We start from the raw sequence: 18,442 nt of genomic DNA, 5'->3' as shown, positions 1-18,442 counted from the left end.
GGGCACGGCATCACATGGTATGGAATACCCCTTTGGCTCATTTGTCCTGGCTGTGCCCCCTCCCAACTCCTTGTGCACTCCCAGCCTCCGCTGGCAGGGCAGTATGAGAAGCTGAGAAGTCCTTGATTTAGTGTAAACACTACTTAGCAACAACTAAACCATCAGTGTGTTATCAACATCATTCTCATACTAAATCCAAAACACAGCACTAAACCAGCTACTAGGAAGAAAATTAACTTTATTCCAGCTGAAACCAGGACACCTGGCCCAATATAAGGGGAGAAAAAAAATCTCACAATGATTCATAGTAAAATCTAAAAAAAGTGGTATAATGATGCTAAGCAATCTAAAAAGATAGAAAGACAGGGACTCTTACGGCTCTGTTTTAAAGCCTACATACTGCTAAGTAAAGCTAACTACAAAGTCTTTGCAGTGCTGATTAAATTTAGAGTAAAATGAGATAATTCACTTTTTAATAAATCATACCTTTGTGTGTAACTTTTGAACTTGGTAAAGACACATGATTTCCCAGGCATTTCTGGAATACCTCACTGGAACATTACAGAGATGAAAAAATAATCTTTTCAGTGAGCTCCTATTTACTGTGGAGTATTTTGTTATTTATTAGTCACTGCATTCTCCACAATTCACTGTGTGCAGATGAGGTTCCTCCATTTGACTCAAAGAGGGCTGATGCAGAATTACATTCAGCCACAGCCACGCCGGAGTAAGCTCTTACCAGGCTCAATGGTAACTGTGTCCACTCATGGAGAGCCATCTCCCATGTTCTTAAACCAGAGACATAATGTTTATACTTAAACACAGTGATGTCATTCTAACTTGCTGCTCTGATGGATACCCACCAATTCAAGGGCCTTCTGCTATACCACAGTTTTCACCTACCCACCAAACAAAAGAGTCAGGTAGGTTGAATCCAGGTGATACCATCCTACCACCTCTCAGATCCTCTCAGTCCAGAACACAGATTTTCCCTAAAGTTATGCTGAAATACATACATGATGAAATGTAGGCAGGGCACTATCTTTTCCAGTCTGAAGTTTTAGAATTATGTCTAAAAAATTAAACAAAGAGAAGGTAAACCTGACCAAGCAGCAATTTGTATAGGGTTAATAAGCAAAATGGTTGCACCGGCAGGACCTTCCAAAACAAGCTGCTTTAATTTGGGGACTTCAGAACAATTTACAAACCACTACAAAAATTCGAAATGTATTCTAGAGGCAGGGACAGACAAAAAAACCCAACTGAATGGGTAATTTATTTAGGCCATAAATAAATGAACTGTTAAAACACTCAGAAGTAGAATAGAGGCAGAAAAAAATGCCTGGACCACATAAGGCAATCCACACAAAAGCCCTAAAAATCCAGTAAATCTGTTGCAAATCTGGTCGAGAAACACATAAACTTCATTTTAAAACTGAAATCTCCTTCAAGTCATTCTTAGTGTCTCAGATATTCATCTAAGACTCTGTAAGTCCAAAGAACAAAAACAAATTTGAGGGGCAAAAAAGCAACTCAGGATCCTCAAGAACATCCTAACAAACAATGTTGATTGACTGCTGTCCTATATCAACCCCTTCAGCCACATTCACCCACAAATCCCTACAAGACTCAGTCTCTCAGTCCCTTTCCAAATACAAGACACTTAAGAGAGACAGACCAAGCTTCCAAGCCTACAGAACCCATACTGACACAGCTGAACTGTCCCCCAAAGTAGACTTCAAAACCTTCAGCCACAGCCAAGGTGTAGCTCACACAGAGGCACAGAACCAAGCCATGGCAATGTCACTTAGATGTCCCAAAGACAACACAGCAGCACCCTTTCTCCAGGGGGATGCTATTAGGATGGACTGCTTACGAGTGATACCTTCGGGGTACACTGCAAAGATGACATGCCAATCCCTATACGGCTTTGGTCACAGAGGGCTGCAAAGATGCTGGTTGAATCTCAGTTTCTGACCAAAAGTTTTGACATGTTCCAAAGAAGAGGTCTGCTGGACAAACTCCCCAGCACTGCAAAGTTAGGGGAAACAGCTAACAAAGAACCATGTTTATGGAAATGAAAACCCAGCAGATGTGATTCAATCCCCTCACCCAGCACCTTGGCAAATCTGCCTGAATGCAATGTCAGTCTGTTTGCTTTCACAGAATTAAGGGGACATAAGGGGAAGGGCTGTAGGCAAGCCAGCCTTAGATGTTGATCTGAGAAGGGGCTGGGATCACACAGAGGACAGAAGTGACTGAAACTCAAGTTTTTCTCAAAAAAAAAAAAAAATTCAGAATAGCTTTTGTTCTGCCTAAGAATAAAACTGATTTTAAGAATGTCCTGCACAATGGGAATTCTGAAATATTGTTCTGAAAAACATTTAGTAAAGCATTTTGCTCCAAATTCCTGAATGAAACCCTTGAACGGCTCAGAAAAATGACAATGGCTAGCAATAAATTATACATATATTTGAAAAAATAATGGATAAATGTTCTTTGTTACCTTCACCTGCAGCAGGGAAAATCTACTCATCAGTTAGTATTCTCCATTCAGCTTAATAGCTTGTACTTTTTAAACAAGACTACAAACGGTACCCATGGGCAAAAGAGGTATTCATGGAAGAAATGAACTAAAGAAAGCAATCAAAGATTCTCAGTGTTTGATTTTGCTTTTGCAAAACAACCTAGTTAGAAGTCTCTAAGGAGATATTCTAGAATCAATTGCATTAAATTATGTTCTGAGAGTCCAACAGCAAGTCAGAATACAAACGAAGCACAAAAAAGCCATGTTTCCCCTAGTGAAATGAGCACATATTATTAAAAAGGCAATCTGCAGTTAATTTTGGATTGGATTCTGGTCTTGTAGTGTAAAAGTTGAAGTTTTGAAAATTATTTTGAACAATTCAACATTTAGGAACCAAAACACTCTCACTTGTTTTGATCTTTGGTTTTAAAGTGAAATCAGAATTAAGATCTATTAGGTCTATTTCAAATTTCTTTCAGATTCCAGTCTGTTCCCATGATCTAAATCATCCAGGACTTTAGCCATCAGGGAAGCATAAGCTCCATCACGAGTGTATGTGATCCCTTTCCAATGACTGAAGATTTGCATCACCAGCGAGAAGGGATCTTTTTTTTTAGCACTCTCCACACAGCTGAGGTGGTGCTTACCACCTTTTAACTTGGGTGTACATATCACAGATTGAAAATGAGAGAAGCAGGGTTAAAAGTCATGTAACTAGAAAAAAGGTATCACCTTAGGCAAAAGACATACCTTTGTGGTATATAAAACATGTGCTGTGGAGGGGGTTTGTAGAGAACTCCTTCGTACACAGGCCACAAACCACTTAAAATTCTGAAGAGCGAACTCTTTCCACAGCCGTTGGGCCCAGTGATTAAAAGATGCATCCCCTCCTGCACCTACAATAGCAATGAAAATGCAAAGATGTTACTATGCAGTATATGTGGCACAAGACAGTTTAAGACCCCTAGAGGGAGTTATGTGAGCATTTATATCAAATTATCAACCTATTTCATAATTACTTGCACATATTTATGCAACTATTCTGGAAACAGTGGCATTGGGTATAATATATGGGCTGAAATAATGAAAATAATTTCTATAATGTCTGACTCTTTCTATAAACTACAGTGATTATATCACTGATAAAACTGATAAAACTTTCTATAAACTACAGTGATTATATCACTGATTTTATACACTGATTATGTCAATACACCACAGTCAGAATCTATTATTCTAATGCAGATTAGGTCCAAAGGTGTTAACAGCGTACAGAGCAGTGCTATGCCCATCAGTGATATTAATTTAAGCTATGGGAGCCCGATCAAATGTTTTGGAAAATTTACTTCACATTGCCCTTTCCCACTTAATTACCAGTGTTATTTTGGCTGTGATGCACTTATTTTTCTCATCTGAATATTACCCCGTGTATATATGAGTGTATATTTATGCATAATCACAATGTCATTGTCTATGCTTTACATAAATTTATTGACTGTTATGCTTTCTGTTGTTTTTGTCTCTTGAGCAAAATGAATAAAATACAACTGTCTACTTGACCATAAAGTTGTCATTTTACAAATCTGAAATTGCTACACTGAAGCCATTGCAAGTTTTGCCATAGTTAGGACCCTGTCCTCCTAGTTGCTAATTCCTATACCAAAGAGATGGCAAGAGGAACACTCTGCTTTAGCAGACTTAATTAAGTTAATTAAAAGACCTGCTGGAATTATTCATGTTAGTGTTCCGATAACTTCAACTGTTTTTTAAAATAACAACATCTGCACTGGAACATAAGATCAGGATATATATGGGAGTAATTCAGTAGAGGTCATCCATTAAAACTGTGAGCAGCTACCGAGTGGTATCTGGAATACTTTTTTAAAAACAATACAAGTTTTACTGAGTAAAGACTCCACGGTTGGGCTTGCAAACTATGCTGTCAACTATTAGTTAGTATTGCTCTTTGTAGTGATCAAGCAAAACCACAGACTCAATTTTTTCACTGTTGCTGTGAACTCACACTTTTAAAGGAGCCTATGTGAGTAAAGCATCCCAATTTCATTGAAATTAAGCAAAGATGGATGCAGACTCCCATATACACCTTTGAAAATGTCAGGTTGGTTTTTCACCTGGCAACAGCATCAGAAATCCTCTCTTCTCTTTCTTTGAGGAGGATAAACTACGTATGTCTGCCTCTATTGAGCTACTATGCCTACCTTTCTGGACTTCCCCTTTTATCCATATGCTCCTCCAAGTACTTAACATAAGGTACATGAATTCTGTGCTGTTTGTGTTAATGTGATGGCAACAATCAGAAGATTCTTGCATATCATCTTACTTTGAAGTTTAGTCCGGAAACCACCACATCGCCATTTGGAGTAATAATAGGAACATTTTCACAAATAATTCCATGATCAACATCAATAACTTTCCCTAGAAAGAAAAAAAAAACACCAAAAATAATTGGAGTTTGTGAAACCTTCCATTAGGCAATGATATGTGACAGTCCCTGTGCATGGCTGAGAAGTATAAATTGGTGAGTTTCAAACAACTCTTTTATGTGCTCCAGGTTCCCCTTGTGGAAAATCTGGATAATAAATCTTAGCTAGTCAGAAAGACAGTCAGCAGTAGCCAGGAGTGTGCAGTGAATCCTAAATTTGATCACAAGTATAATGCACAGTAGGTATCATCAATACAAAATGCACTATAAAGACATGTTTATTCACATTCTACCTGTATTTACTGTATTTTGTTTTAAATACGTGGTTGGTATCAACCAGTAAAAAAAGTTCAAGGACAGCCTTAGCCACAGGCAGAGCAGTTTACCTTCTCTTGAGGATTTAATTAGAAAATGGAATCTACTTTCACTACCAGCTCTGAAACTCAGAGCCCAGTTCAGTCTTCTCCAGCAATGACAGTAAGGGAGAGAATACTTAATGGCTTGCTTCCACCTCTTTTTGAAGCCACAGACACTGTAAACGTGTCTTGTAAGTATTTGCGGAAACCCACATAACACTTCACTCCAGTAGCTACACTTACTATTTGGATTTCTGGCAAATCTAAATATACACTCTCAGTTGGACATTTGGATACACTGTAACACAAGGACTTTGAAATAAATTCTTCTGTAAACAGTAAAAAAATGAAACCAACTCTAACTTCTCAGTTGCCTGTTAATGGGTTTCTCTAACAGAACCCAAACAGATGGGGTCCTAGACAAACATCAGAAATTACCTTTACAGACAAGATTCAAAGGAAAGATTTCTCTTGTATTAGAAGGCTGCTTATTTTATAAGTTAGACTAATGTGAACATAGAAAAATGGAACTAAGGAAAAGTTGAGTTTATTACAAAAGGACAAAATAAGTTTTATTTAAAACAGTTCTGTGGTGTCCAACATGAGATTATGGAAAATGAAAGTGTTTTGCTGTTAAAAAAGAACTACTTGGGTACAGTGGAGAAATTCTAGTTAAAATAAATCTATGATAAAAAATAGTAATCTAAGTAAGTATTAAGTAAACTTAATTCTCATTTCCTAACTTCACAGTGTTTGATTGCAAGTTTAGCATGCTTTTACAGAATAATTATGTGTAACCAGAAGTACAATTTGACAGTATTTGTACAAGATGTACAAAATTCTATTTCAACTTTAAAACTCTGAATTATCAGATACACTATGTATAAGGCAATATTATTATCAGTTAAAAATATTCTAATAGTTTTCATATTTTCACAATGCTCTTACTGACAACAGTAAATGCAAGGCACAAAACAGACATCCCTTTGTCACATAAACTTATATTGGATGATTCAAAAGGAAATAAGTAGTATGTGTTCAAAGAGTCTGTGGGGAAGCTGAATATTAAGATTTTTCTTTTCTAACAATGCAGACACATATACGTATGTGAGCACGTGTACTTTTATCCACATACAAATCCACTCTGCAGGGATTTCTTAAGTATCAAGATCAAAAGAAAGGAGGAAAAACAGTATTACAATGGGACTTGTCATAAAAAGTGTGGAGCCTGTGGCCTAGATTCCTCTGGCCTAAATTCTACTTAAGTCCTGGTGCACAGTGCTTGGTCTTGGCTAGCTGCCTCTGAGAGCCTACAATGACTCAGGAGCAAACACTAGTCACCACAACTTAGAAGGAATTCAGGCTGGATGAAATGTCTGACTGTACGGGAATCAAATCTTAGGAAAAGGCTCCAGAGAAAGAAAAGGAGCGAGGACCTTTGAGAAATCTGTGCTGAAGGGCAGCACTGTTAAAATTGTTGAAAGCAGCTATTTCATAAAGAGCACTTTGGTGCCTTCAACTCTACCGGGGTTTAAGTTTCCAGAAGCCAAAGGGAGGGAATGAGGCTTTTCAGCACCACAGAAGGGAGAAGCAGAAGGGGTCTGTTGGGAAAACTGGGAAAAGCCCATTGCAAAAGCTGTCTTTAAGTACCTCAGAGAGAAGCTGGACACAAGAGGAAGAGAGAGGTGGCACATAATGGAGCACGGTAAGAAATGGATGTACACAGAAAATGCTTTGGGGAGGGTGGAGACAGAAAGATAGTGGCACCAGAAAGATACAGGATAGGGACAGGAGGGATAAGGTATATATTGATCAGATCATTTGGGAGGTGAGGGGAAGGGTAAAGTTGTCAGCACATTTTCAGTTGAAAATTCCCACTAAATTATGAAAAAATGAGCACACGCTGATCTTTAGTCTCTGAAGACAAAGTAGTATTTTCGTCAAAAACTACTGAACCAATCTATCTTTCCCTGCTACCCCAAACAAAATAATGTGGTGTTTGAAGATGAAAATGTTACAGTCTCAGTTTTCTGAAAAAAATAAAGTGTCTGAGGAAAGCAGGCACCGTCCCTGTAAGAATAATAGTACCACCACCACCAATAATAGTATAGTTGAAATGCCTTTTTCATTGGAAGTTTTCACCGAAAACATTTGAGCAATCTTGTGCCTTAGAAAAGCACAGAGTTACAAAATAGCAGGAGGTTAAAATGGAAGGCAACATGGTCTCTGGGGCATTAAGGCTGAGAGGCTGATCTGTTGTAGAAACAAAACCTCTGTTCACCTCCTGTTCCACTGCACCGGCCCCACACACAGGGAAATACATCCAAATATGAATTAATTACCTTTGATTTCTAAGGGCCCATTGATGTGTAATTCTGCTTTATCTTCATTCTTGCTGTTGTTTTCAGACCCTTGAATAACTGCAGTTCTTTTGTAAATGCCTCTCTTCACCTCATCAAAGACTGAAAACATGTTGTAGACACGGGCAGTGTAGCCTGCTAGCTCAGTAACCTGAGAAACAACAAATGCCCCATTTCAGTTATACTTCACAAATTCTATAAATGAAAAGTTTGGCCAAAGAGTCATGAAAAACATTCCCAGCTATTCTGAGTCAGTGTTTCTCAAATGCTATTCTGGAAGGATCAATGATGCATCTTTCAACGCCTATCAATTTTCATTCCTTGAGATTCTGTGCTAACCCATATGCCACTCACAGCTCCTACCAGCCAGCAGACAGAGACAGTTTGAGGGGGACAGATTTCAGCCAATGTAAGCTATGATAGCTCCAGTAAATGAGGAGGTTGCAGAGACTGCTCTTTTCCATGGATCAGTAGAGTCTTCAATCAGCAGAGAATAGCTACTAGAATATCTGAAAACAGAGAGCTTATCATACAAGAGAAAAACAAAATCTCTGCATTTGCCAGCAAAATAAAGGTCCACAGAAGTGAGGAAAACTGGCATCTATAATTATTTATGTTTACTTCCCTGTATTCCTGAAACCTCCTGTAGGAAAGATGTGCTTTTCTGTGTAAAACAGGTAGCACCAGGGCATCCTAATCTAAAAAACAGTACAAAGAAGAAATTATTCTTCTGTCAACTGCATGTTAGAGTATCAGAGCTAAATCTGAGACCTTGGATTAGAACTGGGCATTTTTAAGATGGTGAGGTCTCTTAAAAGACTTTCTCCTTTTTTTGGTCCTTTTGTCACAATTTCCACCTGGTGAAGACAGAAACAACAGATCTTTGGACCTGATAACTTCCTATTTGTGCGCAGTGACACCACCAAGAGCTCCAAAAGAGCTGCCTCCATCTGCTGACAGCAAAGAATTAAACCTGGGGACCTTACTATAAATGTATTATTAGATGGTTTTAAAAGGATGAATTTTTATACTAAATGCAGAGAGCAAGACAAGAATAGTGAGAAAATGAGTTTGAGATTATAAAATCATTAGTTTGTGGTTAAACACATACACCCCATGATTGAGTTCACCTGCTATGGTGTACATAATTCCAAAATAAAATTCTCTATAAATTTCACTATCAGAGACAGATAGACTGTCTCTGGCCACATGGCCATCACTCCACTGCAGGTTAACAAGTACGCAACATCTCGAAAAACTCAGTTTAAAACACTCAATGTTTCAACTCCATCAACTGTACATTGTTTTGCACTATTGGTAATTGCATTAACAGCTGTGAAAGTATCAGGCTAACACCACTTGAGGCAGTAGGTAGTACACAGGAGCTGTAACATCATTCTCCACGCTGGAGTCTTTCCAGCAGTTTCAGTGGGAGCTCATGCCAGGACTGAGTGCTCCACACAGCGTCGGCAGTGGTATTTGATGGAGAGAATCCTGCATGTGATGAACGCAACTTGGACCAACTGTGCCCAGGAAGAAACATAACTAGTAGTAAGTTTCTAAACCACGGCCCTACAAGCTCACTTTGTCAAAACACTAAATACTACCATCTAAACTATTGACCTGCAAAGAAAAGTTGAGCCCACCTCATCTGCATCCTGAATTACACTGACTGGAAGGAGGCTGCTTTGGTGCATTGGGCAAGAATTGGAACTTCACTACCACTTGAAGTGGATTGAAGTACACTGTCCTTTGAAACTGCCTGAATCAAGAAATGGGAATGACAATGTGGTTAAAGTACCACAGTGTCACTTGAAGAGAAATATAATGTAAAATTAAGGTGGAAATTCATAGAACTGGTCTTTGATCTCATGCTGTCTGGATTAAAATCTCACCATGTTATAAACAAAGTGAGTTTGTTCAGTTGTTCCTACTACTTTGTGGGTATTTTTGTTTCCAAAAAATAAAACCACAATGTTTGTAACTCCTCATGTACATTATACAAATTACTTAAATGTTGAAAATAAAATAGAAATTACATCAGTGTATAATAGGTTATCTGGCAGTATCTTTAGAGCAGGGGCCAAGCAAGGGAACAGCTAAAGGAGCATAGGTCAAAATCACAGTCCATTAGAAGAACTCCTTCTGAAAAAAGCACAGGCTCTGGCTTTGTCAGAGTCCATATCATAAGGCACCAAACTACCCCTCCTCCTCCAATTTACAAAGCTGTAGCTATTATGGCTGGATTCCAAGTAATGGAATCCATAATCTTTGATTAGTTGCCTAGCTAATGCGTGCCTCCTCACACTGCACTGGGAAAAGGGGTCCCCACCAAAGGGATGAGCAAAAACCAATTAACAAATGCAGAACCAATATTCAGAAGGAAACGTTGAGGAGGATAACAGCACTGCCCTTTTCTTTTGTTTAACAGCCGGCAACTAGAGGAACTCCCAGGGGAGACCACAGATGAAAGCCCAACTTTATTGGAATTTGGGTGAGGACCTGAAACCTCATCTCCGATCTTCCAGATAAACATCCTGTACTTCTAGACTATTTGCTGTCCCAAGTTGGATTTTTTCCTGCTAAAATTTCTCTACTTTGCAAAATTACTTACAGTTTAACAGGTTCACAAGATACTGAAAACAGCCCTACATTTTAGGTGGCCAGGAAATAAGTATTGAATTCTCTTTGTGTTTCATGCAAAACATGACTGGAATGGGTTGCCCAGAGAGGTAGTAGATGCCCCACCCCTGGAAACATTCAAGGTCAGTTTGGATGGGGCTCTGAGCAACCTGATCTAGTTGAAGATGTCCCTGCTCATTGCAGGAGGCAGGGACGGGGACTAGATGACATTTAACGGTCCCTTCCAACCCAAACTATTCGACGATTCTATGACACTTCCAACAGAAGAGTCCCAATACATTGGAGACAGACAGTCTGAATTCAGGCCTGTGCTCCAAACAGAGGAGGAATTTGAACCTTTATCACTCGCATTCCAGGAACATCTATTGCTCTCTGATGGCACCTGAACACAGGCATTAAAAGTGACATTTACATGTTGCACCACACTGGCAGCTGTGCACTTTAGACTCTTTGTGGACTTAACTCTAAAGATCAAATTATCAGTTCAAAGATCTCTACAGATTCAGTTGCATTAGAATTTGCCTTCAAAATTTGCACTTTTTTTTTTTACATTTGATATTAAATAGAAGTTCTGTTTTACTTTTTTTTCTCTTCTCTTTCATGTATGACAGATGTGCAGTACCTCTTTGTATGAAGACATAATCCTTTCAATAGCATCTGCTCCAGAAATCAGCAAGTTTCGTGATGTAGTAAAAGCTTCTGTTCTTTCACTAACCATTGCCTGTTTCTGGCCATCTTCCAATTCTAAAAGTAAAAAAAAGTTTTCTGTTAAAATATTCTTCTGAAAATTATCTCTACCAATTAAATTGTGATTAGAATGTGAGCCATTTTAGAACAGCTTTTAAATTAAAAGAAAGTTAACTCTGCAAAGACAACCTTTCAAAAAGAATTGGTGAATGTAACTAGCATAGATAGCTTGGTAACAAAGAATAAGTGGGAGTATATGGAACTCATCTTCTTATGCAAAACATCCTATTCTTTTATACTATTTGTCTACCTAGATAATTTTCCTTTTATTCAACCTAAATTTTTCAAAATACAAAAAAAGTTTTTCTGAAGTTTCTTTTTTAAGCTAAGCTGCTGCTAGGCATCAGGCTAGGCAGGGTAATAGGTGGATCCAGTGTGGCAACTCCTGTATTAGCAATCATTATTAATGTCCTCTGTGATGTTTGCACAGTGCTGATGGTCAAGAAAATCTGGGGGTAATTCCCTGCAGGTGTAATGCCACTGTTAATTTTATGGGCTGTCAAGCAATGCAAGAGTATAACAAACAATATATTTTACTTAGTAACTGTCTCACCTCCCCAACAAGATCAGATTCTAGAAATCTGGTGTCTAGAAATCTACATGCAGTGCCAAACCCAGATGTATCTTTCTGTATTTATTAGTTAAATCTAAATGTTATTTTGTTTTCATTTACACATCCATAAAGGTATCCCTGCATAATCTCATCTGAGTCACCGAAATACACTATGGATAATTTAGGAAAAACTTTTTTAAAATTCTTACATAATAATTTTGCATATATATATATATATATATGATCTATATGTTACTCTTTCTGGCCTCAGATATTTTTAATAACAATTTTAATTAATTGAGATACATGTTCAAATTTTTTAGCTTAAAATATACAACATCAGTACACTGTCAACTAGTTGTATGTAATCTAGCCACTTGAGACACAATGAGAGGCATACTTTTTTTAAAAGAAAGACAGAAAACCTCTTGCAAAGGGAGAGATTACAAAATTCTTGCTCATGTAGTTCTCACTTATTTTAAAAAGTCATTTCCACTCCAAGAAGAATAAACTTAGGGGATAGGGAGAATCCAGCTAATTCATAATTTGTTTCTTACTTCTCAGAGAACCAATTTTCGCTGGTCTTGTTGGGATTATAGCTCATGCAGCCCATGCTATGTAGAACCACCGCAATTAAATCATTTAGGAATTGGGTATGGTTTAACTCACTAATGCAGCATTCCTCCTGCATTGTAAATGCAGAATTTACTGATAGCTGCTTCCAGCACCCAGGCTAGCTCATCTAGCAAGAGTTTAGAGATGTCTACAAACCGCTGTATCGGTCATTTTAGGGGTATTTGAAAAATTAAAATTATATACAATTTATGAGCATTTCACTGTTCCAAAACATAAGCTCTTATATTACATTCCTAACCCACCAAGGTTACTCTTCTTGAACTTTTTGTCCAAAACATTTTTCATATGGCTGGCCTCTTGTGTTTGAAGAAGTGGTGCATTGTAACAGGGCAGATAGACTGTCTCTGTTTCATACAGAATTTAACATTTCCCTTTTCATCTTCATTTATGTAATTGATAGTCACACTTGTTTTATAAACAAAGATAAGTGTTCACTGTGTCTACAGAAATCAAAGTCTTGCTTCCAAAAATAGTTACTTTCCACAAGCTGATGAGAGACCCAACATTTGGAACACCAATGGTTTAATACAAAAAAGAATGAGAAATGTTATCAAATGGGAATCTTGGCTTTGCCAGTTAATTTCTTCCCTGAAATATGTAATAGAATTAGCAAATTTCAGTCAGAAATATGACCGCCATAGAAGATTCTTTTTTCTTTTTATTGTGGGGTATTTTTTTTTTTGTCCTGAAGAAGTATACAAAATCTATTGCTTTACACCTTTAGTCTGAAGTCTGGTCATGGTACCGGTTTTGTACATATCCCTGATTCTGGTGATTTATCCTAAAGTAATACATCCACTATTTCTTCCTTCAGATATGAACAGACTTGCATCTGACCTGCTGAGGCACAAAGCACTGTTTTCCCAAGCAGGTCAATTGTAAGTTCAGGTCTGCCTGATTCTTTGAATACCTGTTATACTTCAAACTGGTCTCGACAGTGTTGATTTGTATTATGTTTGTGATCCATCAGTATGATATGCCTCATGTCTCCATAATAAGCCCCATGCTTTAACAGTTTAGGTTGCTGGTGGCAAATACTCTTCTGCTTTAGAACATGAGCCACTGCTGTGTCTTTCTTTTCTCCCACATTTGAAAAGTATTTATCAAAAGAATACTCATAAGTAACAGGACTGTTATTTAGTTTAGCATGAAAATGAGTCTTTTTTTAATTCATGCTGTAATACCAAGGAAGTATTTACAATGTGTGGTTAAATGATCTTTTTCTTGACTGTACTCATTCCCATCTTAGCACTTACCACTTTTTCTGTTGTGCTGATAACCTTCACTGTGAGGTGAACTGGCTTTGTATTGGCTTTGTACAAACTCTTCTGTTTGGAATAGGACCTCCTGATATTTCTGAAACTGTTACCGGGATGTCAGCCAGGGTCCTGATACAGTGCCCTCCTGAGCCGTGTGATGGGCAGCGGCTCAGACAGCTGAACACCCAGCCATGTACCAACACAACTGCAAGTAAGCTAAACCACGTGCAGGCTGCACAAAATCATCCTACAGGTCAAACCAAGCTCATCCAGCTGGACAGCCATGATTTGGAATGTAACTTCCGAGAGCTGCACAGAAAAGAATTCACTCATTCTTGATTAAATGTACCCAGCTTAGAACTGATCCTTCCACAGACATAGTAGGATCTGTTCTTAAAAATTCCATTCCTATGGAATTTGTAGTATATTCTATGGTTCTAATTGCTTATAAGGAAGCCTGCTGAGGCAAACTTCCCCACTTGTCTTTCACTACCCCTCCTTAATTACCTTTCTTTCTGCTCTTTGGGGTTTTTTTAATAGCATCTGCAATAACAACACTACTTGAGTCTTGTTTCACTTCCTGGAAAGCTGTGATAGGATGTCAAAAATGATACCATCCAAGCCTAGAAAGTGAATTTCACCTTCTCTTCTCCCAGGGAGTCAGGGAAAAACAGTGGTTCCTAACAGATCAACACATAAGAGAATAATTACCTGTAATTACACTATGGTTTATGGAAGGAGGAGATAAGGAAAATTAACAGTATAATTTTTTAAAGTGCAGGAGATGCTGCAAAAATCAGCCTGTCATCCCAACAGTGGCTAGTGAAAAAGGACTGCAATTATCATTATAATCTCACGTGACACAAGGATCCTCTAAGCCCTGAATTCATGCTGTTTATCAGGCTTATGTTCAAAGTTGGATCTTTTGCGTTGCTCTTTCCTCAGCTGACTTGCTATGCTTGAAAGTTACACACAAGACACAGACATTGTAATAAAGTCTGTGAATAATAAATAAATACTAATGGCATTCAGGGGAAGTACAGTCTTTTGAGGATGTAACTTTAAAGAAACATTTAGAAATTAAGTAAAAAATGGTATTACCGCCATCTGCAAATCCCGTTGCGGTGATGATGGGCACAGCGACCATAATCATACCACAGCTACTCCAGACATACTTCATCAGGAACTGCTCTATCATGATGTACCATAAACGTTTGGACAAAATGAGATTCATTTGATCTGCCAAAGCCTTGTAGCTTTTTTGCAGTTGCTTCATTTCTACCTACAGTTTAAAAAAAAAAACATTTATACAATGCAACAAAGATGCACATGTCATACAAGATACATTCACATACGTGCATGAAATAATCGGGTACCCAAGGCTGTGACTTCTGAGTCACATCCGCTGCACAGTACTTTATTTTCACAGTGCTGCAGTCTTACAGCAAAAGTGCACAGCTTTATGGAATTCAGTGGACCTGGTGTACGCTACAGGACGATGTATGCTATCGTCCCTCGATAGCACATTGGCAGCTTTTCAGTTCTTTTAAGTTCTCTGATATATACAAGAACAACATACAAGGCAGTCACAACAGCTGATTCAAACAACCAAAATAAGATTGATTCCACATCCTTTTAATAAAGCTGCAGCTGTAGAGTTTCACAGCAACTGAAACTCCTCGTACTGGAAAGCATTTGGGGATCAATTATCTCCAATGACTTAAAGTTGCAGAGCTGATCCCTGAAATCCAATGCTGCTTGTGTTTGCAAGCAGTCTGGAGGAAGAGAGAACTATCCCAAGAGGTTTAACAAGTCAAAGAGAGTTGCAAGTCAGTATGATATAACGCATTCAGTTCAAGACAGTGTATGTGGGAACTGAAAAAAAATGTTTAATTTAGCTGCACTTAAAACATTACTATAGGCAGCTTTTGAGAATGATTGCTTCTACCAAAATAAACCATTTACATTATATAATCATTGCTTGGACTGAAAGAGTAATACTTCAGGCTCATTTCTAGCTTTCATTTTCACTTCACGTGAACACCTTTTTTTTCCACACCGTGTTTGAAAGGTGTTACAGCCAAAATTCACTTCTAATAAAAATATGAAGAGTTCCTTAATAAGGTGGCTTTAAAACAAGCCATTAGTTTATGTAACTGTGACTGCTGAGGTACTGTACTTAAGCTATTTTAAGACTCTGATGACTACATCTTTGCTTAGCTATGTAAAAAGAGTGTCAAAGGTGTGCTCTGTGCTATCACAGAGTTTTTTCCCCTCGACTTTCTGGTGTGCCCTGGTTGCTGTTTCTGCAGCATTAAATCTGGTAATTCATAAACAGGGGTGAAAAAAAAAAAAAAGCTTGGAAAAGTTAGCAAAATGGACCGGGGGGGGACAGGGGGGACGACGACAGTAACGGAGATTAGCTTTCTAGAAAAGCATAGGAACCAGCTGCAAAACAGGAACACTGTCAGAGCCCAAGGGAACTACAGTCCGCTCCCCCCCAGATACCGCCTGTGAGACGGCATTTTCCCAAGAAACGGGAAGTGCTAGCTGTAAACAGGTTTAAATGTCAGAGGGACCCAAAGTGCTTGGAGAGGGCAGGAGGGGAAGCACAGGGCGGCTCCGGCACTGCAGGAGCAACCCTAACACCCTCCAATTTCTCTCCTCCTTACCTTGTGCCCTCGGTAAAAGGCGATCTCTTCCACGTTGGCAATGATGCGTGAATGCATGAAGCGCAGATAGCCCTTCTTGTGAGCCTCCTCGGCCACCAGCGTGCCAAACTTGGGTGAGCAGGCTTTGAGCACGCGGGCCGTAGCGTAGACGACGAGCCCGGCCAGGACCGTGGGCCCGATGGGGTTAGCCCCCCGGGACCGCGCCGTGCGGATGAGGGTGTAGGAGGTGAGCACAACATCCAGGATGGGCTTGGTGAGGTTGGAGTAGAGGTGCGCCACGGACTGTGAGAACATCATGATGTCCTCGGTGAGGGACTGGTCGGGGTTGGCCAGCCGCCCGTCCATGCTGATCACCCTGTAGTAAGTCTGGTTGGCAAAGTAGGTCTCATAGGCGTGATCCACCAGGCGCGTGCGGAAGGCGAGGGCCAGCTTGCACTCCAGGTACCGAATGGTGCTGTTCACGAAAGTGGCCGGGATCGCGATCATCAGCCACTTGATTAATTTGCAGACAAAGCTCCTGGGCTTCTTTTCCACGATGCTCTTCACGATCTTCCCGTCGAGGGCGGCCACATAGATGGAGAGGAAGGTCCTGGAAACCAGAGCGACCGAGTGGAGGCAGAGCAAGCCCAGCTCGGCGCTCACCAGCTTCGGGAAGAAGAGCTTGCGAAGTTCCAGCAGCTGCTTGAAGAATTCCGCGTTGGCGGCCGGGGAGGCTCTGCCGCGGCTGCCGGGGCGGCGCGGCGCCTCCCGGCCCCCTTCAGCCCGGCCGGCGTCCTGCGGGCCGCCCTTGCAGCCCGCCCGCTTCCCGTGCCCGCGGATGATGGGGTAGAGGATTCTGAGCCCGTACGCCGCAGCCAGCAGGCACGCAGCCCTCTTCGCGGCGCTCGCCCTGCTCCATTGCACCCGCCGGGCCGCCGCATGCAGCATGTGGGTCATCCTGCCCCGCCGGAGGCGCCGCTTCTTCGCGCCGCTCCTTAGCGACGGCGGCTCATACCCAGCGGGAAGGCCGGCCCCGCCGGGTCTTCATCGGGCCGCCGGGGGCCCCGGCTCCCCGCCGGCCGCCCTGCCGTGACAGGAGCCGAGCGAGCCCTGCCCTCCGAGGGGCGACGGCTGCCTTCAAAGCGCGGCGCGTTGCACGACGCAGCCCGGCGCCGCGCAGCCCGCCCCGCCGACCACCATTGGCTGCGCCGCGCGGGGCGGCACCGGCAGCGGCCCGGCTCCCCCGCACCGCGCCCGGGGCCGTGGCGGCGGCCGGCCGCTCGGGGCCCGGGGGCCGGCAGCGGCAGCGCGGCAGCGCGGCTCCCCCCCCCTCCCCCCCGCGCTCGGCCCCGGGGTCACAGCGGGTCCCCCGCAGCTCGGCCCGGCTGCGCGGCGGGTCCCCGCAGCTCGGCCCGCTAGCGCCCCGGCTCGCCTCGGGCTGCGGCCGGCCCTTTCCTTCCGCCTGCCCTGCGGAGCAGGCGCCGCCTCCGGCCGCGGCCCCGCCAGCGGCGCGGGGGGGGGGGGGGCGGTGGCAGCGGCGGCGGCGAGAGCTCGGGCCCTGCGACAGCCCCGGCGGCGGCGGCGGCGGCGGCCGGCCACCGCGTCACCCCCGGCGCCCGCCCGTGCCCTCCCCCGGGGCGCCCGGTGCGGGGCGAGCGGCGGCCCGGCCCGGGCGAGGGCAGCGCGCGGTCGGGGCCGGTGGGCGAGGGGCAGCCTCCGGTCGGAAATCTTGGGCGGGCGGCTGCGGGAGGGACCCGGCGGCACGGCGTCTCCGGGGCAGCGCTTTCAAAATACGCGTGATTTATTTCCTGTCCTCCCGTCAAAAGGAAACCGGTGTTGTGCTCCTGCAGCGTTATTGGACAAAAACAACCCCGACCGATTCGCACGGTCCCTGCGGAAAAAAAACCAGGCTAAACTTGCACAGGGGAATTAACAGGAAAGGCAGTTGTCTTGCTGCTTCGTTTTTCTCTCTCCCTATTTTCTTAATTTCTACTTCTTCACTTGTTTGGAAAAGGCATTGTGTTTGAAGTTGCAGGGGGAGGATCAGAGAACTTAAAGAAAAATACTTTGGGTCCTCCCACACTTTGAAAATGAAGTAGTAAGGTAACTGCATCAGCTGGTATACGATGAAGCATTAGTCTAGGAGGTGTGTGTACAAGCAGATTTGAAAGGTGTGCTGTTAGGCACTTAGAGGAGTGCCGAGGAGTCTGGCCTTCCCCTGGAAATGGAGAGTGAGGCCACCAACCTCGCTGTAAGTTGGAATATGT

The 18,442-nt window shown here is 41.9% G+C and overlaps 1 protein-coding gene across 1 annotated transcript in view; it reads right to left on the bottom strand.

Moving 5' to 3' along the window:
- The window catches only part of ABCD2 (ATP binding cassette subfamily D member 2), a 46,240-nt gene extending 28,833 nt beyond the window's left edge, over positions 1-17,407 (bottom strand). Inside the window, exons 1-6 of the mRNA XM_009927720.2 lie at positions 16,197-17,407; positions 14,626-14,806; positions 10,952-11,073; positions 7,669-7,837; positions 4,869-4,963; positions 3,278-3,423 (exon numbers count right to left, since the gene is read on the bottom strand). Of these exons, the coding sequence (XP_009926022.2) occupies positions 3,278-3,423; positions 4,869-4,963; positions 7,669-7,837; positions 10,952-11,073; positions 14,626-14,806; positions 16,197-17,132 (1,649 nt within the window). The 5' untranslated portion in view covers positions 17,133-17,407. The remainder of the gene's footprint in view (positions 1-3,277; positions 3,424-4,868; positions 4,964-7,668; positions 7,838-10,951; positions 11,074-14,625; positions 14,807-16,196) is intronic.
- Positions 17,408-18,442: the final 1,035 nt, after the last annotated feature.

This window comes from Haliaeetus albicilla, chromosome 14 (genome assembly GCF_947461875.1).
Source record: "Haliaeetus albicilla chromosome 14, bHalAlb1.1, whole genome shotgun sequence".
Taxonomy (NCBI): domain Eukaryota; kingdom Metazoa; phylum Chordata; class Aves; order Accipitriformes; family Accipitridae; genus Haliaeetus; species Haliaeetus albicilla.
This window is presented reverse-complemented; position numbering and strand designations above follow the sequence as displayed.